Source organism: Dasypus novemcinctus, chromosome 21, assembly GCF_030445035.2.
Source record: "Dasypus novemcinctus isolate mDasNov1 chromosome 21, mDasNov1.1.hap2, whole genome shotgun sequence".
NCBI classification, from domain to species: Eukaryota; Metazoa; Chordata; class Mammalia; order Cingulata; family Dasypodidae; genus Dasypus; species Dasypus novemcinctus.
Window position 1 is genome coordinate 67098312 of NC_080693.1, and position 23500 is coordinate 67121811.

At 37.7% G+C, this 23500-nt stretch overlaps 1 protein-coding gene and 1 long non-coding RNA gene across 2 annotated transcripts in view; both read left to right on the forward strand.

Moving 5' to 3' along the window:
• Positions 1–2775: 2775 nt before the first annotated feature.
• Positions 2776–4035, forward strand: LOC131274872 (uncharacterized). The gene is made up of 3 exons (XR_009182192.1): positions 2776–2862; positions 3374–3427; positions 3937–4035. It is a non-coding gene; the product is annotated as an uncharacterized lncRNA (long non-coding RNA).
• A 400-nt stretch (positions 4036–4435) lies between these two features.
• LOC131275139 (uncharacterized) overlaps positions 4436–23500 on the forward strand; it is a 39186-nt gene continuing 20121 nt past the window's right edge. The window contains 17 exon segments of the mRNA XM_071210911.1: positions 4436–4443; positions 4902–5104; positions 5107–5178; positions 5181–5367; positions 5369–5547; positions 5580–5630; positions 5633–5683; positions 5686–5862; positions 7734–7787; positions 8460–8564; positions 9764–9817; positions 10306–10410; positions 15879–15932; positions 18837–18941; positions 19205–19258; positions 20379–20483; positions 22862–22915. Of these exon segments, the coding sequence (XP_071067012.1) occupies positions 4436–4443; positions 4902–5104; positions 5107–5178; positions 5181–5367; positions 5369–5547; positions 5580–5630; positions 5633–5683; positions 5686–5862; positions 7734–7787; positions 8460–8564; positions 9764–9817; positions 10306–10410; positions 15879–15932; positions 18837–18941; positions 19205–19258; positions 20379–20483; positions 22862–22915 (1618 nt within the window).

The following is a 23500-nucleotide window of genomic DNA, read 5'->3' on the forward strand; positions in this document are numbered from 1 at the left end:
CCTACTAATTGAATTTAACAATATATTAGGCTTCATTTTTGAAGAAGTTTTAGATCACAGAGGGGTTCAACTATGGCAGGGAAGGAGCACTGGTTTGGGGTGTCATTGATGGGAGATGCATTGGTGGGAGGGAGTTCTCCAGGCAGGCATATAGGGTATATAGATATGTTCAGATGTTCACTGGGTCATAGTGGAAATAGTGGAAAGAGTTATACATGACACTAAGGGAGTACTAAGTTCATCCTGGGAAGCTCTGTCACATTCCCCAATGGAAGAGCAACAATCCCCCAAGTGGAAGGACAAAGACCAGTGAAAAAGGATGGTCCAATGATGGGCCCTTCATGCTGATAACGATGCTTATGAGCCTGTGTGCTTGAATTTTCAACTAGGCCTAGAGCTGCAGGGTACCTAAGAGTTACCTACTGAGAACCTCTATGTTGCTCAAATGTGGCCATTCTCTAAGCCAAACTCAGCATGTAAATGTATTACCTTCCCCCCAGTGTAGGACTTGACTCCCAGGGATGAGCCTCCCTGGCACCGAGGGATTATTCCCAATCACCCGCTGAAGACTAGGAAAAGACCTTAAATAAAAGGGGGAAATAGTAAAGAAAAATGAGTTTTTATGGCTAAGAGACTTCAAAATGAGTCAGGAGGTCATCAAAGGGGTCATGCTTACACACATCTCAGCAGGACCCCAGAGACAGCCAAAGTAGATACAATCCCAGGTACTGGTGCTCTTAAGGACTACGGAAACACACAGGTTCTACAGTCATGACAGATGGCTCTAGAGTTCAGCGCCTTGCCAGTGGGCCTTACTTTGGAATTTGTGCTCCTGAGTGTGATGGAGATGGACTCAGATGTGACCTCTCTACACATGCCTCTTCTGTCACTTTTACTGAACCTGTGGTTTGCACTGGGGTTTATGTATGCTCAGAAGACTTGAATCTCTGGACTGTCCCATGTGTCCATGAGGCCCTGAGCCTCAGCAGAGTTACAACACCTACTCTTGGGTTTGTTGGACTTACGCAGTTCAGCTGATGGGGAGGTGAGAATGGTCAACCACCACACCAGGGAACTGAGACTGTCTGCAAGTGCAAGCAGGAGAATCACATTCATCAGCCATGTGGAATCTAAGCCCCCTCTCAATTTAAAGGTGGAGTGGACATTGCCATCCCAGGGTCCATAGGCTAGATTGGAGTGGACTTGCTGGTATTCTACTATAGAACTGTTGTGACTCTTGCAATGGAAGTTATTGTATCATTGATGTGGAGACAGTGAGTGCAGGAGTTGCTGAGGGCAGGGAAAGGGAGAAAGAGGTGTGATATGGGGCATTTTCGGGACTTGGAGTTGCCCTGAATGATATTGCAGGGACCGATGCAGGACATTATATATCCTGCCATAACGCACTGGATGGACTGGGGTAGAGTGTGAACTACAATGTAAACTATGGTCCATGCAGCGTGGCGGTGCGCCAAGGTGTATTCACCAAATGCAGTGAATGTGCCTTACTGATGAAAGGGGATGTTGAAGTGGGAGGAGCAGGAGTGGGGGTGTGGGTGAGTGGGGTATATGGGAAACTCTTATGTTTTTTAACATCATGTTTTGTGTGATATATTTATCTTTTTTTAAAAAGACAATAATAAAAATAAATTTTTTTAAAAACTGAAAAAAATAAAATAACTTATTGAAATAGATGCTGGAAAAAGGTCAGAGACTGACAAAAACAAGTGAGAAGGTAAAAAGGGTTTGGAATTGTTTGACAAGTAATGTATAAATAGAGATGATCATGATTTCATTTAGCAAACATGAGATGAATGCTAAGGTAGGGTTCAAAGGCAAAGTCAGTGATTCCTTACTTGAGAATATTAATCTGGTACCAGAGAAATATCTTTTAGGTCAAAAGAACCATTTAGAAAAAGAATTTAAAATCTAATTTAGCATGTTAGAACAACCTCATTAGAATTCTATAAGATAGCTGGATACAAGAAAAATATTCAAAAATCAATAAATTTCCTCAATATCAGCAATGACAACTTAGAAAATTTAATGGGAAAAAAATTCCATTTCCAACATCAGTAAAAATTTTGTCTATATCTCATTTATGCTTTTTATTTCAGATACTGGAAAGATTCCGCTGAGTTCCTTGATGAATGCAACAAATACTTTTTCTGGTGAGTAAGAGATAATGATAAAAAGACAAAATCAAGATCTTTTGATATAACAACATAGAAATAAGTATATATAATATTTTAATTGTATATCCCAGGATCCCATAAATGACACACAGTCCTTATTTCAGCAATGCATTGATGATATGTTTATTTTTGAGAATACAGATTTTTTTTAAAAACCTACCTTTTTAGAAATACCATTTTTTATAAAAGAAGTCTATTTTATTACAGGTTGGTTGACTTGTCCCCATTGTTTTTTATTTTTATTTTTTATGGTTGCATTTTTTTAATTGTCTTTTCTTTTAAAGATAAATAAATCACACAAAATGTTACACTAAAAAAACATAAGAGATTCCCATTGTTTTTAGAGCATTGCAAAAAGCATTCTTTTGACCAGGGTTAAAGGAAAATATTTTATTTTTGGCTCTTTATTAGGATCCCCTGCAGTTGGATAAATCTCATCGTGCCCTTGTCTTTTGCAACTACATCTTTTACAAGTCAAGATATTGCTGTTTCATTATAATTTTCTTAATTTAGAACAGTTATATATGAAAATGTTCACATATCTTCTCCTGTCTTTTTAAAGGTGACAAGATTAATGCCAATGATACAAAATCTTATCTGGAAAGTTTAGGTATAGAACTTACAAATGAAGAAAATCAGAAGCTACTGGATTTGCTGCCATATGATGGTAAGCATTAAAGACATTGCAGCAAATTTCAGAAGATCTTGGGCTTTTGAGTTTATATGCATAAAATTCAAGAATTATAACTATTTAAAGTTCCATTAAAATTTAAGAGGAAAAAAGTGTAGAAATAGGCAATTCTGAGGTTTTTTTTTTTTTAATCTGACTTTACCATTTTAATCTTGGGATTAAATCTTTGGGGTCCTGCTGATTTGAATAAACAGTTTCAAAGGCTGGATCTGGCACATATTAAAGCTAAAGATAGTAAAAGGTGATAAACAGAAGAGATGTAGAAACTAAGTTACAACTGAGAAAAAAGTAGAAAAAAAAATCTGTTTATATCTCAACAAGTTAGAGTTCTACTGATTAGATGCCTGACAATAGTTAACCTTGAGAATTGTATTCATTTCTTTGCTTCCTTCATTTGATTATAAATAGGAAAACTGTACAAATGAAATAAACATCACTGTCTCTGAATTTTCACTTCTTTGTGAACTGAATTTTCCTTATCTTACAGATAATAAAAGGGTGTATAAGAATAGATTGATGGAGGGGCTGAAGACTTACAGAGGTGAGTGAGAAAGATAAAATCAGATCTTCAAGCTTTTGCATTTACTCTTCTAAAATTTCTCCCATTTCTCAACATTAGATTGCTAATTGTGTTTACTGTGTTTATTTTTGTTGTGTTTTATTTGTATAATTGTGGACCAGCATTCTTCCTTGCTTACAATCACATTTGGGGACACAGGTCTACACTATTTTGTCACTGTAGCAAATTTCAAATCTTGCTTAATAGTAAGAACTTTGTGTGCCGGTTGTCTTTATCATAATTCATCAGACTTGCCCACTCTTCTCTCTTCTGGATAAACTCATCCTAGAAAATATTGTAACAGTGTTTCCTGGAACAGGGATAAGGGAGAATTTTTGTATTCCTGACCCCCAAATGATTCTTTTGATCACTTCAGTGCTTTATTGTGCCACTGCTTTTTACTTCTATTTGAGTTGACTGACATGAACTAACATTTTTCTCCCTTTGACATAAATACAATGTTTTAAATTCTTTTCCCCTTCTTTCTTAAGGAGGAAAGGTTAATCTCGATAAAATATTTGATGTTGCTGAAAACATGGGACTCCCTCTTGAAGAGGAAGAAATTGAGGAATTGTGTGAGACCCTGCCAGCTGATGGTGAGCATTTTAAATACAGCAGTGCCCTGCAAGGAAATATTTTGTTTCTCTGTGGGAATATCTCAAATACACTTGTTAATTTCATGCACAAAAAAAAATCTACAACTGTATAGAGCCCCAATACAAAAGAATAACCTTCTAGAGTGCTGCTAACAGTTCCTATACCAGAAAGTGCCAGTGAGATCACAGTGCTGGGATTAAGTAGATAAGTAAGAAGAAAAACGCCTGTTTGAGAGAGGGGAAAAGAAAATTATGAAAGAATTCAAGAGCAACAAACAGGAAGGAGGAAGAAAAAAGAAAGGGGTGGAAATTGATAATTCTGACAACAATTACATATATTAAATTGGAGGTCTTAAAATTTAGGTTGTGTAGAAATCACCCATCCCTCAAGATTATGATCAAGTAGGTCTGGATCTATTTAAATAAACAACCCCTCCTAACTTAATTTTGCTGAAATAGCTAACCTTCATCATATGGAGAAATATATATATTATATATGTATTTGGGATGAGTAGCTTCTTGCATGATCTTTAGCAACAGAACCTGGTCAAAGCTCTCTATGTGACTGTGCCTTGATCTGATGCTGTAGATTGGTAATAGTTTGATAAGCATCCCAGAAGTGCCGGTTTGCCTAAACTTATCTCATACAATGTGGTCGTGCTTGAAGTCGTAAGCTTTTCTCTTTTTTAAAAACTTATTTTTTTAAATTCTGGCTCAGTCTCTAATTATCTTTCACACCTCTGTGTAGCACCTGAGCTAAGCAGGACTATGTAAAGCTACTGTTGGAATCAGAACATGGCCCCACCCTAAATTACCTAGAGGGCTGCCCAGTTGAACGTCTCAAAATAAAATATTGCCAGAGGCCTGCGACCCTCGCACCCGCCGGCCCGGGGCTGGCCCGGCGCGGGCTGCCCGCGCTGCTCGCAGGCGGCGGGGACAGGGGCGCGGCGCGGGCTGCCCGCGCTGCTCGCAGGCGGCGGGGACAGGGGCGCGGCGCGGGCGCGGGGGGCGGCGCTGCGGGCTCGGGAAGAAGTCAGAGGCCGAGGGAAACTCAACGCCGGAATCACCGGAGGCGAGAAGAGAAAAGAAACGCCGGGAACGCAACCCCGAGCGCCGTGGTGTCCGAGGAACAGAGGATCAAGACGCCCAGAGAGCGCCCCTGGCACCTTCTCCGAACCAAAAGCCTGAAGCAGCAGAAACTCCCAAAACTCCCACCTCGTCTGGTGATTCTACCAAAGCAGCTGTCACCAACCAAACTCTGAAAAAGCGCGTCCAGGGCACAGACCCCTGGGGGAGAAAAGCTCACGGGAAAACGCAGCAGAATCGCACTCAGGGATTTCTACCCTGTGCGAAGGAACTCCAGGGAAGAGCAAAGCTGAGCTGCAGTCTGGAGAAAGGAAAAAATGAACGAACTGATCGATAGTGGGAAGGAGGAAGGAATGAAGCTTGACCTCGTCGACGGCAAAGGCAAAGGCCCGAGCGCCTGCACCAGCAGTTCTCCCGGGTGTGGGTGCTGGCACCCACGGGCGCCGGTCGAGATGCGCCATGCCCAGAGCAGGAGGCTGTGAGAGCACAGGACCCTCCCTCCGGGGGGAGTGGGAGTACCTGAGCACAACCTCCTGCGTGGACTCAACTAGAGAGACAGCAACCGGAGCAAATGTGGGAGCTGCCAGACCAAACGACCTCCTCACCTCATCCTCCTCGCCTCCCGCGACGTGGACACCGAGGCCGCAGAGGCCCTCCTGTACGCGACTCTGGGACGGCAGCAAGGCTTCCAGGGAAGCCTCCCCGTGGCTGAAGCATTCACCCACCCGGCGCTCTGCACCTTGCCCCGCACCCCCCTTCACTGGGCAAAGTACCCTCCAAGGGAATCGATTTGATTTTTTCTTACACACTTAAGATTTGTGGATTAATTCAGATGTTTTTAAAAAGTATGTTAAGGGAAATGGCTGTGGCTCAATCAGTTGGGCTCCTGTCTAGCTGTGGGAGGCTCTGGGTTGGCAACAGGGGCCTCCTTGTGAGGGCAGGCTAGCCTGCACACTGTGGAGTGCCACCCTGCCCGCAGCGCCCCGGAAAGCTGACTCAGCAAGGTGATGCACAAAAAAAAAGGGAGACATGTAAAAACACAGAAGAGCACACAGCAAAAGGACACAGAGAGCAGACAAGAAGCAAGCTGCAAGGGGGGGGGTGGAATAAATAAAAATAAATATACAGACACACAGAAGAACGTACAGTGAATGGACACAGAGAGCAGACAGCAAGCAAGTCACAAAAGGGGGTGGGGAGATTAAAAAAAAGTATATTAAGAAGCCTTTTCACCATAGTATTTAAATAGGCTACAGGTGTCCACGGTGGGCTTGAATAGATAGCCTTATATTACCAAATTTATATACTCTAGTTGTTTTTGTACCTTTTTTGCATACAAGTCAAAAAATTGTGCTTCTGTGCATGCAAAGACTCAGTACAGGTTTTAGAGGAAAGACTCACACATGAACTAGAAAGCTGGGCGATTCTCCTGCCTGGAACTGAAGAGCTGGGATTTCCTTCCTCCACACTCCCCAGCACATAAGCTAGTCTTCCCCTTTGCTTTTTTGAAAGCTTACTCCGTGAACGTGGGCCAGGAGTACACTCCACAAGGCTGCTGCTCTTCTTGGCACCTCAAAGCATCAGTGGGAGTAATCAAACTAGATGTGGGCAGGGAAAAGAATCATTTACCTACCCCTGCCCCTCCCCCACAGGGTTTCCTGAAACTTGGGTTAATTCTTTATGGAAATGTGAACACTGAATTTATTTTACAAAATAAAATTTAAAATTAAAAAATAAACCTACAAAAAAACAACGCAAATGAAGTTGCTGCGCTTCCCGCCCTCCCCCCCCCACCTTTTCTTTTGTAGAAGATATTTGAGATGGTACTCTATTCTAATCACAAATTAAGTTTTGTAGTGGGACCAGAAATTACCTACCCACTACCTCCCATCCCACCCACCACCCACCCTGATTCTGCTGGTTGGAAGTTGGAGACCTGCTGTCAAGGCTCTTTGATTCTCACCCTCCATGGTGTGCTTCCAACAAACTGAAGTGTGAGCCTGCAAGGCCTGAAATGTGGGACCCTTCCCCCTAGCTGCGATGACCAGTCTCAGAAGGGTACCTAGGTGTGCAGGGCAGGTGAGCAGGGCTCAGGGTCCAGGGATCAAGGATAAGGCTAAAAAGCTTTCACCTCAACTATGATGGCAGGAGGAGTAGGTGGCTTCTTCCTCCCTCCCCAAGGGGAACTGTTTCTCCCTCTTTACCTTCAGTCCAGGGTTCCAGGGCTCCATAACAGTCACCCCCAGGTGACCCTTACCCCTGGTCCTAGGTAAATGTGATTGGAGACAGGTATGAGAGCCTGTCCTCATCCTTGATTCCCCCACCCCAAGCCTCTAAGCTATCTAGAAAGCCTTCCCCTCCCATCCCGCACTTGCCTGCTCAGTGGTCAGCGAATCCCAGGATCTGGAAGGAATGTAGATGGGAGATGAAATGTTTTGGCTGTACCTATTTTGGCTTAGCTTTCTATTTAAAACAGACAAAAACAAAGGAAAGAAACTTGAAAATTATTTGTCATCATAAAAACAAAAAAAAAATTTAAATAAATCTTTTTTAAAAAAGAATATTATGTAATTGGAACTACATCTGAATTGTGCCTTGTCTTATAGATGACAGAAGAGTTAAACTGAGTTTACTTCTGGATGAAGTAGATGAACTTCTGGGTGAGTGAGAGTAAATGACAAGAAAACACAATAAAAATGGGCTTCTAATGTTTAACAAAAATATATTTTTTAAGTATTTCCTATTATCCTGTCCATGATAGTAATCCTGCCATTATACTTTTTTATTGGTAACCTATACATGACTAAAAAGATATGCTATATGAACCAAATGTTATTCATTATTATAATCTGTTGTTACCTACATCTTATTTTAAAGGCTACAGTATAATGTCTAAATAGCAAACTGTATAGTCTCTGGAACTTTTCAATAACATAATTTCTTATTCTGTGGTTTTAATAGCAAAATGGCAAGGTAAATTACACATGATTGTGGACAGGCTCATAATTCAGGTAAAAATAAAATGGCAGCACAAGTATTATATGCTGGCAAAATTATTTATACCAGCAAATATAGTGCACTGTTATGGAACCCCCAACTTTCTCTGTGCTGTGTTTGTTCCTTGTTTCCAACATTAAAGAACTCCCTTTTACCAGAAAGAAGTTCTGTTTCTGAATCCCCTTCTAATTCTGCATAATTAGATAATGCACAATGTTTTTGTTGCTTTGTATCCCATATCTGAATATCTGAGGATGATACTACACAGGCATAGTTGATTCTTTTTATTATTTAAAGTTTGAAATTTTCCTTTTAACATTATTTTCTTTTTTAAGGAAATCAAATTGACTATGAAGACCTAGAAAATGTTCTGGAAAACATAGGGTTAAGACTCCAACTGAAGGAAAACTCTGTGTGCATGAAAAGTTTGCCACTTGATGGTGAGCTTTTAATTTACTAATGAGATATTCATCCATTCAATTAAAGTTTATTGATTGCCATTAGGTACAAGACCTTAAAGTCCAGGTCCTGAAAGAACTCAGTGTCAAGAACAAGAGTACATTTTAAAAAAAAACACTATGTACTGTAGCCAGTGCTATAATGATAATAAATGTTTACTGTTATGAAAGTGCAAAGGAAACTAACTATGCCTAGAGACTCTGAAACTTCATAGAGTGGCTATTATTTCAAATGAACCTGCCATATGACTGTGGGAGATCGCAAGAATTACAAAGAAAAGCGTTAAAAAAAAAAAAAGCTCAGGATTACCAACTGATTAGTCAAGGTTCTCCAGAGAAAGAAAACCAACAGAATATTTGTGTATATACATATAAAGAGATTTATAAGGAGGAATTGGCTCATGCAATGGGCTAGCAAGTCCGAATTCTGTAGAGCAGGCTGGCAAGCCAGAAATTGAGGTAAGAGTGATGTTTAAGTCTTAGGTCCAAATTTCGTAAGGGAAACCAGCAGGCTGGAAATTCCAGTAAGAGTAGTTGAAGTCATGAAGCCACATTACTTCTTCTTAGAATCCTTAGTTCTTGGCTCTTAAATATTAGGTGAGGCTCATCCACATTATTGAAGATAATTTCCTTGACCTAAAATCAACTGATTGTAGATACTAATCACATCTACAAAATACCTCCACAAAAACATGTAGGCCAATATTTAACCAAACAACTGGACACCATAACCAAACCAACTTGACACATAAAATTAACCACCACCTTCCACCCCTATCAACTTGGCACCTATATACATCTTCTTAAACCATACTTAATTTCCAAGTAGAGACAAAAACAAAACCTAACATGGTATAACTATCACGTTGTCCAACTGAAAACACAATAACCCTTTCTCCAGAAGAAGATGCAAGCCTTTGGACCATGTTCATTCTCCCCCTTGATATCCTGAAACTTAAATACTATGATGCAATGATTGTATTCCATTTTCAAAAAAGGAGGGATAGATTTACCGTCTTAAGAGCTTTCTCCAATGCTTGGTCTGTTTACTTGAGATATACATAGAAAAAAATCTATTTTTGAGGAAAATATAAGAATTGCTCTTTCTTAAATTGCTGATTCTTTAAAATTATTTCAGCTGGTCTCCTAATCACTTCCCTGTATTGTATCTTATCTTACAGCTGCTGGACATGTATATAAGCGTAAGTTACTGGATAGCATAAAGTCTCTCAAAGGTGAGTTAAGAATCAGGTAAAATTGAGACGCTATGTTTTGCATTTACTTTTTTTAAAACCACCCTTATTTTACAAGTGATAACAAATTTGTCAGTCTAACCTGTTTATTTATTTAGTATCTGTATCTCATCATCCTTCTGTATACATAAGTACCTTTGAAGAAATTATTTTTCTTATTCTATCACTGCATTTCAATTCCTATTTTTTTAATAGAATAAAGGCAGTTTCTTGCCAGAATTCACCCAGACTTGCTTAATTCTTTAGTTTCTTCCTGATTAATGTCTCATGAAAGCTATAGTCAGATCCCTTAGACCAAAAAAAAAAAGTGAGAGAGAAGGTTCTGTTCAGACTTCCTGTGATAGTTCTTATTTAAATGACTTTATTGTCCCTTTGATTGTTCACCCTCTAATTAATGTGCAGACATACCCAGCATTTTTCACTTTGTCAATATTGTTTGCTTTTCTCATCCCTATCCCCTTTTTCCTAAGGAGTGAAGCTTAGAATTGATAAGCTAAAACCCTTCATGAAAAGTATGGGCTTTGAACTTGAGGAAGAGGAGTACCAAGACCTGATATCCAACCTGCCTGTTGATGGTGAGCCCTGGAGATACTGATATTTCTTGAATTAAACTCTAGATTCACTTATAAGAATTTCTGAAAGTACATTTAGAGTTATGTAAAAACATTAAAAAATAGAAAGAGCAAGGCCCAGTCCTCAAGAATTATCAGTTCATTAAGTAGACTCTATTAAGTGCCTAGTATACATTAGGAATATAAAAATGAAGATGGCAGGTTTTCTGTCCTCTAAGAGTTCAGTCTTAGTAAGGAAGGCTTACATGCTGACAGCTCATCATAATACTATATGGTAATGCTATAACATATAAAATGTATTCAGTAAGATTCTAAAGGATGAAAGAACTAAGTTTGCCAAGAAAGGGAGCAGGGAAAGACTTGTCAGAAATATGTAGAAATTCTTCAGTAAAAAAGACATTATTTTCCAGATGAGAAAAATAATGCATATAAAACATAAATGCATTCAGAACCATGGAATGGGGAATCTGATGTGGCTCAAGTGATTAGGCTCCTGTCTACCATATGGGAGGTCCAGGGTTCAATTCCTGGGGCCTCCTGGTGAAGGCAAGCTGGCCTGCACAGCAAAGCTGGCCTGTGTGATGATCTGGCCCACACAGGAGTGCTGGCCCACATAGAGACCTGGTGCAGCAAGATGATGCAACAAAAAGAGACACAGAGGAAAGACCATAAGAGATGTGGCAGACCAGGGAGCTGAGGTGGCACAAGTGATTGAGTACCTCTCTCCCACTCCAGAAGGTCCTAGGATCGGTTCCCAGTGCCACCTAAACAGAAGGACGAGAAGACAAGACAAGCAGATACAGAAGAACACACAGTGAATAGACAGAGAGAGCAGACAGTGAGCACAAAAAACAAGGGGGGAGGAATATTTTTTTTTAAAAGAGTATATTTTTAAAACCCTAGAATGTTAGGAGAGCATGGAATGCTAGAATGGACTCTTTTTGTTATAAAGTGGCAGGAAACAAGGCTGGAAAGCTAGATTACCAAGACTGGAATTACCTTAAATACAACCAAACTATGGAGTTTAGCCGTCATCCTCTTGAGTCACTTTTGGTAATTTGTGCCTTTCTAGGAATTTGTCCATTTCATCTAAGTTGTCTAATTTTTGTCATAAAGTTGTTCATAGTGTTCCCTTATAAATCTTTTGTCATCGGTGGTGATACCCCTCAGTCACTCCTGATTTTGGTGACCTTTTTACTTGGTCAATCTAGATAAAGATCTGTCAGTGTTCTTAATCCACTTAAGAACTAACATCAATTTGCTCTATTGTTTTTCTGTTTTCTATTATTAATTTTATCTCTAATCTCTGTTATTTCCTTCCTTCAGCATTCTTTGGATTTAGTTTGCTCTACTTTTTCTACATTCTTAAGCTTAGATTAGTAAAAGCTTAGATTATTGACTTGAACTTTCTTCTTTTTTGGTATAGGAGTTTACAGCTATAAATTTTCCTCTAAGCACTACTTTAGCTGCATCACATAAATTTTGATATATGTGTTTTCATTTCCATTCAGTTCTAAGTACTTCCTAATTTCCTGTGTGGTTTCTTCCTTGATCCATTGTGTTAACAACCGAATATGCTAATTTACAAATATTTATGGACTTCCCAAATTTCCTTCTTCTCTTGACTTTGAATTTAATACCATTGTGTTCATAGAACATACTTTGTATGATTTCAGTACTTTTAAATGGAAGTAGACTTGTTTTATGGCCTAGCATATGATCTGTCCTGGATAAAATCCATGAGAACTTGAAAAGAATATGTATTCTGATGTTGTTTGATACTTCAAGTTCTACAGATGGCCAACCAACTTGAAAATATTCTTCTTTATCCTTGCTGATTTTCTGTTTAGTTCTCTCCATTATTGAGAATGGAGTATTGAAGTCTCCCACTATTATAGTTGAATTGCCTATATCTCCGTTTTATTTTAGCCTTCATTTTGTAGACAGTGTTCTATCAAGAATATTTTTGTTTTGGAAGAGATGATGAAGTCCTAGACAATGGAAATGAACTTGAAGATGGATAGGACACTGATTTAGGGAAGATTTTAAAATTAAAATTAACAGGTGTTGGCAGCTGATTGCATGTATATATTAGTTTCTCAGCTGCTAAAAGAAATGTCTTATAATTTTTTAACTACAGAAATTTATTGGTTCATGGTTTCAGAAGCTAGGAAACTTGCTTCATCCCAGGGTAATATCTTCTGGCTGGCCAACAATCTTTGGGTTCTTTGGCTTTACTGTTACATGGCAATGCACATGATAGTGTCTTCCTTTCTCTTCTGGGTTTCATTGACTTCCAGTTGCTGGCTGTTTCCCATGGCTTCTCTCTCTCTGGCCTTCTATATAAGGCCTCCAGAATTATGATTAAGACCCATCCAGGTTCGGCCACACTTTAGCTGCAGTAACCTCATGAACAGGTCCTATTAGCAATGGGTTCACACCCACAGGAATGGGTTAAGATTAATAACATGTTTTTCCTTGGTACTTAACTCCAAGCCACCGCAAAATGAATAATGAAAAAGAAGAAAAATTTTAAGAAGAGAGAGACCTCTTGGTGGTGAACAAGTCATCAATCATATCATAAACCAACTAAAGAATTCAGGAAAAGGTTTTGGTTACAGTGTCAAGATAGTGGTTTCAGATTTAGAAGTCTGAGATGCCTATAGAACATTCAGATAGAAAAATGTATGAAGACATTTGGAAATGAATACACTAATGAATTGTCTTCTTTAACTAGCAAGTTATCAGTGGACAGATTTGACAAAACTTAGCAATGGCCCAAAGCACCTGTGAGAATATTAGAAGCAAATAAATAAAATGAAGGAATATTTGCTAAGAAAAGTTAGAAAATAAGCAAAAAGAATAAGGAGGAAAACAGTATTATAAGAAATAGAAAAAAAGTGAAAGACGAGAAAATGAGAATAAAGAAACCATACGGTTGGAATTGACAAAGATAACATTAATATATATATGTGTATAAGTCCATATTTTAAATAGCAAATGTGAGATGACAATCAAAACTAGGCTTTAAAGACTGCACTTTGTAAGAAAAAATAAATTTACTCTCCCTTCGTTTGGCTCACTGACTGAGCCCAGTAATTACTAATTACAGTCCAGTCACTAGGGACCACACCAACATAGAATGGCAAATTTTGGCAAAAATACCTTTTTTCTAGGAATTTTTGATTTAAAAAATCAGGGTTGTGGGCTTGGAGTTCTACTTGCTAACCTAGAGTAAATTCTGAACTACCAGAAACAACAAATTTATCAATAGTTCCCAAGGTAATTTACCTTTATATCAATCACACCTAACATGTTAGTATGACTTCATAAAAGTGGGACCAACAGGTTTAAGATATATTTAGGGGATTTGAATCTCTGGACTGACAATGTGATAGCCAGATCCTGAGCCTCAACAGACTCCAGCACCTACAATCTGATTTATTGGACTTACCACACTCAGCTAAGATGGAGGTGAAGAAGGACAACCACCACACCATGGAGCCTAGAGTGATTACAACTGAAAATGGGAGGATCGCATCCAGCATCCAGGTGGAATCTGAGCCTCCTCTTGACATAAAGGTGCAATGGACACAACCAATCCAGTGTCCACATAGAAGAGGTGGCATTGGATTGGGAAAAGTGGACATAATGGACAAAGGGTATGGGGAAAGGCAGGAAGAGATGAGAGGTGGAGGCGTCTTAGGGACATGGAGCTGCCCTGGATGGTGCTTCAGAGGTAATCACCGGACATTGTAAATCCTCACAGGGCCTACATGATGGAATAGAGGAGAGTATGGGCCATGATGTGAACCAATGTATATGAGGTGCAGAGGTGCCCAAAGATGTACTTACCAAATCCAATGGATGTGTCATGATGATGGGAACGAGTGTTGTTGGGGGGGGGGGGGGGAGAGGGGGGGTGGGGGGGTGGGGTTGAATGGGACCTCACATATATATTTTTAATGTAATATTATTACAAAGTCAATAAAAAATAAAAAAATTAAAAAAAAAAAAAAAAAAAAAAAAAAAAGTGGGACCAACAGACCTCCACTAGGAAAGTTTTCTAAGATAATGGGCCTCTTAGGAAAAATCACAAAAGCCTGCGATTCATCTCACTGGTTCCAATATAGCAATGCAGAAAGAATTTGGAATTTAGAATCAGCCAGACCTGGATTCTAATCTCAGCTCTAAAAGTTCTTGGCTGTGCAAGCATGGTCAAATTAACCTCTCTAACTCTTAGTTGCCTTCTATTAAAATGAAAAGAATAACTACCTTTCATAGTTAGTGTAAATTCTTAACATAGAGTGTTTAATAGTAACTTTTATTACTAGTAATAACAGCAACCAATATGCAATCATCCCAGCACAGTGCCACTTTGTTAAGCATTTGCTCTCATCAGAAGAAAGTTTTGTTGTTTTTTTTTTGAGGTACTGGGACCTCATATATGGGAAACTGGTGCTTAACCACTGAGCCACATCAGCTTCCCTGCGTTGGTTTTTCGTTTGTTTGCTTGCTTGTTGTTTGTTTTTTTGTTTGTTCGTTTTTAGGAGGCATGGGGAACCAAATCCAGGACCTTCCCATGTGGGAAGCAGGCTCTCAACTGCTTGAGCCACATCCACTCCCCCCAGTACTTTTGATCTATTTACAAAAAAGATGTACATGCTCTTTGTAATCCCTCTTCCCAGATATCTTGAAACTTGACTAGAATGCCAGAATAATGATTTTGGTTGAAGAAGTGTCAACCACTTCAAGTACTACTTTTCAGATCAATGAACCCATAGAAAGTGGCATTAGAAGCATGTTTCAGGCTATTTATAAGTCTTCTGTGGGACTAAATGGAATACACGGGAATGGATAAGACATTTTCCTGTGAGGCACCAACTGTCTCTCAGGCTGTCCCCTCTAAATACTTCCATTTAAAAGAAAAATACAAAATAAAGATTTTTTTAATTTAAAAAAATTGCAAGAGTAATTAGGTCAACTAAAGTTCTTTTTGAAAAAAATATTCATTGTGGATAGTGGGACACAGCCTTAGCTAAGTATTACTTTTGAATTGAGTACAAAAATAGGCATTGTTAATATTCCAAGTCAGACCTTTCCTATTGAAGAATTCACCCCTTTTAAGTTATTTTGCCAGCCTTTTAATCAATAAAACAGAGTTCCCCCAGATCTGAAAGTAAGACAGTGGGCAATATAGAGAGAGCTAGTTTTTAAAGCCCAGCTCTTTACTATGTGAAGTTTAATATGTTAACAGAATTTTTTTAAAAAATAGATATTAGAAGGGTGATTTAATATCCTTTTTTATAATCAGAGCTTTGTTTTTCCATATTTTCCATTTGGAGTGAACATGGAACAAATTCAAGAACAAATCATAAAAATTTGTGTTTTTCTTCAATGCATTGACTCTTATCTTTCTTCTATTTCTCTCTTATTGTCTTTAGTCATAAAATTCTGTCTTGCCTTAACAGATGAGGGGAATGTTGACATGAGTATAGTAATGGATGAAGGAAATCCTTTTACAGGTGGGTTAGATTTTTATTCGCTGATTGTTGAACATCAACTATGGCCCAAATATGGATCTATAAAAGTCAGCATTCCAGGGGCTTATGAATTAGGGACAGGAGACAAACATATAAATGCAATAAAATATTAGAGGTGCTATGGTGGAAGCCTATACAAAGTAAAGAAGAGGCAGAATGGTCAATACCTTCTAAGTAAAGAGATTGGAAAAGGCTTTAATAGAGGGGACAACACATGAGCTGATCTTTGAAAGGTAGGTGAGTCAGTGTTTGCTAGACAGACAGGGTAGGATAGATATCCCTGGGGGAGGAAAAAAATCACGAAGATGAGACACAGTATGGAGCTTTAAGGAACTACAGCTAATTTGGCGTAGTTAGAATGTAAAGTGCAATTGGGAGTTTGGCAAAAAATAAACTTAAGGAGCAAGGAAGGGAAATAATAACACCAAAAATACATGCATCCAAATGCCTGGAACCTGTGAGTATTAGCTTCATGGCAAAAGGGATTTTGGAGGTGTGATTAAGTTAAATGTTTTGATAGGGGATTTTCTAGGACTATGATTACAAATTTTATTCTGTGTAGAGTGAGACAGGAGAATAACCTGATCAAGTTGGTGAACTGGAATGTTTTTCTGATTAGATTTGAAAATCAGAAAGATTACTCTTTCAGCAGTAGGGAGGGTGTGGTGTGTGTGTGTGTGTGTGTGCGCGCGCGCGCGCACGCACACACAAGAGTAGTCAGAGAGACCAGTTAGGCCAAAGACAATAAAAAAATAAAAAGCAGAACTAAATAATTATCTATGAGAATTGAGAGGATAGGCATATATAAGAGATGTTCAAAATATAGAAATCTTTAGGATTTGATTACTGATCAGGGTGTGGGATTGAAAGAAAGGAAGGAGTGAAGGATGACTTGTTACTTCTTAGTTGGGTAGGTGAGTGGGTTATGGTGACATGCACCAAAACAAGGGACTCAGTAAAAAAATAGATTTAGAAGGAAAGTTATAGTTTCCACTTTGGTCAAGTTGAGTTTGGGGTTCCTAAGAGCAGCTAAGGGAAATCAAACACTAAGCAGTTGAATATATGAATCTGAATCTGGATCTCATTTTCTTAGACAAGCAGATGTAATCTAGGTATAAATGGGAATTAAGAAGAAAATTCTACTCAAAAGAGTAAAAGTTTAGTTAGGAAAGAAGTTAAAAGAAGAGTCTATAAAGGGACTGAAGTTATGGGGGAATTCATATTTAATGAAACGAGAGTCCTAGAGGGCACTATAAGAAGAGTTTAAAAGGAAGCAAGCAATGGAAAGAAAAAAATCAGAGTGATGAACCAGAATAAACTAGTGAAGATAGAAAATTTTGAAGGTCTTATGTTTCAGAGTATGGGAATGATAGAGATAAAAGATATAGTTAGGATTATGTCCTTGAGGCAGGAGGTTCATGTCTATCAAAAGCCTGATGAAGTTAGCAAACTGGAATGTTTTTCTGTTGTCTGAGGAGTCATTTCCTTGGCTGGTTACAGGGGAATAGTAGAAGCTCCAGTTTTCTAAGGCTTCACAAGTCTGAAACAGCTTGGGGAAAACAGCAACCCTTACGCACATTTCCTCCCAGGCACTTGTGCAGAAGATGGGCTAACTGCCCAGATGTTCCCCTCAATGGAGGCACCACACTGAGGTTCCAGAGGACTAAAAACAAGAGTTTTTTGTACCGGAATTAGAAATGATTAGGACATTCAAATAGTCTGCCTAAACTGCATCTTCAAGCTAGAGAGGAGTCATCGTGAATGAAAATTTCACATAGCCATCCTACAAGGAAGAAGGCTGCAGGGAGCGAGGAAAGTGGTGATGTCCATCCTCATAACCAGGAACTAAAACCAGGGTCCATTACCAAACCAACTCATTAGCTTTGTATCTTACCCGTGCTTATGATAGTTTGGTGATCCCCAATCTCTTTCCCTCTAGCACTTTACATTAAGTCCCTAAGAGTAAAATATCTCTAATTTTCCTGGAACACAAAAAAACAGGCAAGCTTGAAAGATTATATCTAACTTCCTAGCCACCATTAGGGAAACCAAAGAGGTATGCTAGGTGTTAGTAGCTGCCAAGAGAAAAGAAAGCAAGCTCACCAAATCCCTGAGGTATGTTAGAGAGCCAGGCATGGTTAGGAAAGGTCCTGTATAATTTCATGACATGTGATTAAGGAGACTCTGCAAAATGAAGTTCCTAATGTTTGTCCAAAATTATAACTTAACAGCAGTATTTCCCTCATCCATACATATTTGCATCTAATGACTAGCAGCCTAACTTTGATCATTGTTGTTTTAGCTAGAAACCCTAGGATTATGTCTTAGCAATAGCTAGCATTCTTGTCAGATTTACTTCATTAATGATTAATCAACTATTAATACAATAAACTCAAGTTTATTGAACACTTATCATGTGTCTGGCACTGGACTAGGTATTGGGATGCCCCCCTGGAGTTTACATTATAATGGAAGAAACAGATAATATAACTCAGTATAGTAAATCTTAAGGTAAAGCTTTTGCAGGTACTCACACATTATGGTTATTTTATATGAACAACTCCAAATTTTAGTGACAAGGGCATTCTACTCACAATTATGCATTCAGCTAAGCGCACTAGTTATAAGTAGTAGACAATTACAAGCCACCACCACCCCCATCTGCTATGTGCTATTTTGAACTGACTGATTACTTTTAAAACTTTCCTTATATTTAAATTAAATGAACAAATTTTTTATTGAATCTAAGATTGATTCTGTTTGACCGATGGAGTTTTATTTACATCTTTGGATTGAGAATGATGCTATATAGGCATAGGTAATGTTTTTCATATGGGATCACCATTCTTCAAATTTTCAATCACTACTAATATCTACTTTTTAAAGGTGAGAAGGTTGATACTAGTATCCTGGGAAAACTTCTGGAAAATATAGGAATAGAACTCACAGAAGATGAAGGCATGAAATTACTGAACAATCTACCAATTAATGGTGAGCCTTAAAAATATCAAATTATCCTTCAAAGAGGGTTGAACATATAAATTTTGTGACTTATACTTCTTTACATTCCTTATCCCCTAACAAACTGAGAGCAGTTTCCATTCCTGAGTTTTATTCTTGAAAGTGAAATAATAATTTCTAGGATACAACAGTTAAAAGTCTGTTTCTAAAATTATGAATGTTTTATATTATTTATATATATATATATATATATGCATTGTCCCCTGAGACTTGAAATTTGCCCTACTTTACAGCCAAAGGAAAGGTGTATCAGAACAGATTGATGAAAGAAGTGAGTTCCCTCAAAGGTAAGTGAGAAGCATGATAAAAAGACAGATACAACTGAGGTCCTCAAGCACTGCTTTTGTTTTCAAAAACTTTTCCTACTTTATAGTTTTTAAATTATTAATCCTGCTATCCCACCTGTTTATTAATTCAGTATATATTCTTCATATGTTTTAGGCACACCACAGTCACCAAGATAGTTTACTATGGTGGTTCCCAAATAAACTTGTGTATCACAATTATCAGAAAAAAATTTTTTAGAGTTCTGATCACTAAGCCCCTTTCTAATCATACTGATCTTGAATTTCCAGAAATAGTACCTGTATTTAGTCAAGATTCTCTAGGGAAACAGAACAGGAGATACCAATAAAGATTATGAGATTTTATAAAATTGTCTCCCGTGATTGTGGGGATACACAAGTCCAAATTCTGTAGGGCAGGCTACAAGCCAGAACACCAATGAAGGTCCTCAATGAATTCTCAAGAATAAGCTGTCTGTCTGAAGTAGAGATGGGAATTCTCTTTTTGAATGCTTTTAAGGTCTTCAATTGATTAGATGAGATGTCTCTCATTGCTGATGGCAATCTCTTTAGTTGATTACAGATGTAGTCAGCCATAGATGCAATCAACCCATGATGACTTAAGTCCATAAAAAGTCCTTGCAGAACAATTAGTCCAGTGCTTGCTTGCCCAAACAACTGGTCACCGTGACCTGGCCAAAGTGACACATTGTTAAACCATCAAAGTGCCTAAAAATATGTTATTCAAAAGTTTCCCATTGGACATGATGGAATAAATCCATGGACTGGCATTTGGAAAACACTGATTTATACTTTTCCATTAATTTAGCAAGTTTCAAATCCTACTGTCTAGACACACTATGTATAAAGGTTGCTTTTTGTCTTTGCCATGACTTAAAACTCCTCACTTTTTTCTCTTGAAAGTTCTCCTAAAAGCCATACAGAATCCCAAAGATCAGGGTTTACAAATTCCCAACAGACACCAAAATCATGTTTACTTGAATAGTATTGATTCAAGTATTACAGTATTAATATATAGTATTGATTCCTAGACATGAGCTAGAATGATCCAATCTTTACTTCATTACAAATATTTCTCATATCCATCCCCTTCTTTTCTAAGGAATGAAGGTATCTTCAGATAAGGTGAGAAACTTCTTGAAAAGCATGGGAATTGATCTCAAGGAGAATGAAATCCAGGAACTGAAGGACTACCTACCAATTGATGGTAAGAGTTTTGAATACTATAGGAAAACTTTGAGCTTTAGGCTAATATAAAGTCTGGAATAACTGAAGATAGGCTGTATACAAAAAAGAAAAAAAGGAAAGAGTAAGGCCTTCACTGTAGCTGCCAAACTGAGCCCATTTAATACTTCCTGGGAAGAACCACCAAGAATGCTGCCCAATATAAATGGAAAATGTCACTCTCCATTTAGCGAGAATACTTGGGATGGTAATCTTTGAGTCCCTCCTGCTAATCTAGTATTAAATATCAATGGCAAACACTTATGTAGCCCTTACATATGCAAGGTACTGTTCTAAGCACTTTAAACAAATCAACTTATTTAATCTTAAAAAAAAAAACCTCATAAAATAGGTTCTATTTTTATCTCCATTTTACATAAAAGGAAAATAAGAAAAGTCAAGTAATCGCCCAAAGTCAGAGAGCTAGTAAATGGTGCAGCCAGGAAAAGAAACTGGCTCCAGGTTCTTGGCTCCAGGAACTGTCTCTTAACCATCATACTATACTGCCATGGACCAGCAGAATTTACAAATTTAAAGTGTATAATAATGTTACAAATGGAATTAATTAAACCTGGTATATACTAGACTGGCCTCATGCTAGTAGAACTTAGAAACATTCTTCAGGAAATTTTGGTGGGGGAGTGGGCCTGCCTCTTGAAGAGTTAGTAAAAATATAAGATGAATCTTAGTCAATGAATACGTGTTTTTCTAAATCAGAAATACTTTTCATTCTTTAATTCCATAAACTCTAATTGCCCTAATAATAGGTAAACAGTTTTTCCAAAAATGACTATTTTCTGTTTTTTAAATCCCTTTCCTAGCTCTTTTAATCTACCAATTCAATAGATGTATATACTTTTGGTTGCCCTGATTTCCTAGTATCTTAGAACATGAGAAACGATACTGGCACAGTGATTTAAAGTGAGGCTATCTATCTAATCCTTGTGGACTACTTTGTACATCTGTGGAATCATCTGCAGATAGAATGGAATTTTTTTTAATTTTTTTATTCATTTTTTTAAAATATTACATTCAAAAAATATGAGGTCCCATTCAACCCCACCACCCCCACCCCACCACTACCCCCACAGCACCACTCTCTCCCATCATCATGTCACATCCATTGCATTTGGAGAATGGAAATTTTGATCAGGGGCCCAATGGGACTCAGTGGAGCAAAGTGGAGACAACAAAAATGAAGGTCATGATGGCATCTGTCCTTTATAGGCATAGAGTTTTATGCAATAAAGGGTTTCCTTATCATGCTTAAAAGTTATAATGTAACAGTAATCCTATTAATAAAAATAATAAACTATTATAAAAGTAAAAATGTAAAAGGTTGTCATAAGCAAAAAGGTACAAAAAAGAACAAGCAAGGATAAATTATGCATCTATGATTTTAAGGCTACTTCATTCTCTATATTATGCTTGTATTTTGCTAGAATTTTATTATTGGTAAACATTTATGGATCATCAATCTTGTGCAAGCCATTAAACTAAGAACTAGGTAATGGTGGGAGTACAAAGAGATTCTTGGTATCTCTCAGGGGGAAACTTGGGAGTCCAGTGAGTATTACAAATAATACAAGAGTGACTGTATTTGTACAGTGATGGTCTGGTACCATTGACCAAGTTATCAGTGGAGGATGAGTATATCCCTAGACAGTTTTAAGGTTCCAAACCAAATTTCACCTATTAGGTAGAAAAATAGCAGCTTTTATCTACTCTCATAAAATCTTAATCTAGTGTTTCTCCAAAGTGGAATTTTACAAACTCTTTAAAATATATCCAAGGACTTTCAGTGGCTTCAGACTTTAAGAAATATTGACTAAAGAAACTAAGTCCTTGGCTTATGAAAACATCTTTCAATTGAGAATGGTCACTGCAAAACAAAAGTTTTGCCATCGTAACTGAGACTTAACTAATATATCAGCATGGTTATCATTTGGCAATCTAAGAACTGCCAGAAATACATACCAACCCACTGTCCATTTAGATGATCATTACACCAAAGTGATGATAAGCCCACAGGTAAAATTGGCACTAACAAAATGGAAACACTGTATTTAAACAAAAATTTTAAATTCTCAAAAAATTTTCAGAAAGACCAACCTAATAAATAATAGGATTGTCCTGAAGATGCTTTTAAATCTTGCTTTTGCACTATGCTGTGCAGATTTTGATGGTGTAGAGTAGACAGGAAAAGCAATATTAATTAAATTGATGAATCTCTTTTGTGAAAAGAAAATAAACTTCTAAAGAAATGCTTTTAAGCAATTGAATCTCAGGTTTCTATTTCACAATTTAAAGATTTTATATCATTTTTCTAAAAATCTTTGTGATGCATTTTTTTGTCTAAAGATCATGGGAAGATTGATTTGAATGTGTTGATGGATGAAGTAAAAAATGTTACAGGTGAGTAAGATGTTATAATGAGGGCTATATTATGTGGTCTCAAACGAACCTATATTTTTAACACAATAGTTTTTCCTCCATTCATTCATTTAACAATTATTTATTCAGTATTTACTACATGCTAGACATTGTTCTAGGCACTTAGAATCTATCAGTGAACAGAACAAAGATCCCTGTCCCCATGGAGCTTACATTGTAGCAAGGGAAGTAATAAGTAAATAATAACATAATAAATAAAATTATATAGAATGTTAGAAGGTGATAAATGCTATGAAAAAAAGAAAAGTTGAATAAAGTAAAAGGAGTTAGGAGAGCATGGTATTGGGGAAAGGGGCAGTTACAATTTTAAATCACTAGTCAGGCCTCATTGAGGAGACATTTGGGCAAATACTTGAAGGAGGTGAGGGTTTGAGCCATGTTGAGTTTCTGGAAAAAGAGTGTTGCAGACAGAGAAGAAAAGTACAAAGACCCAAAAGTGAGAGCATCCCTGGAGTATTAAAACAATATCAAGAAAGCTGCTATAACGAAGTACTACAAAGTGGGTAGCTTAAAACAGCAGAAATTTATCTTCTCTCAGTTCTGGGG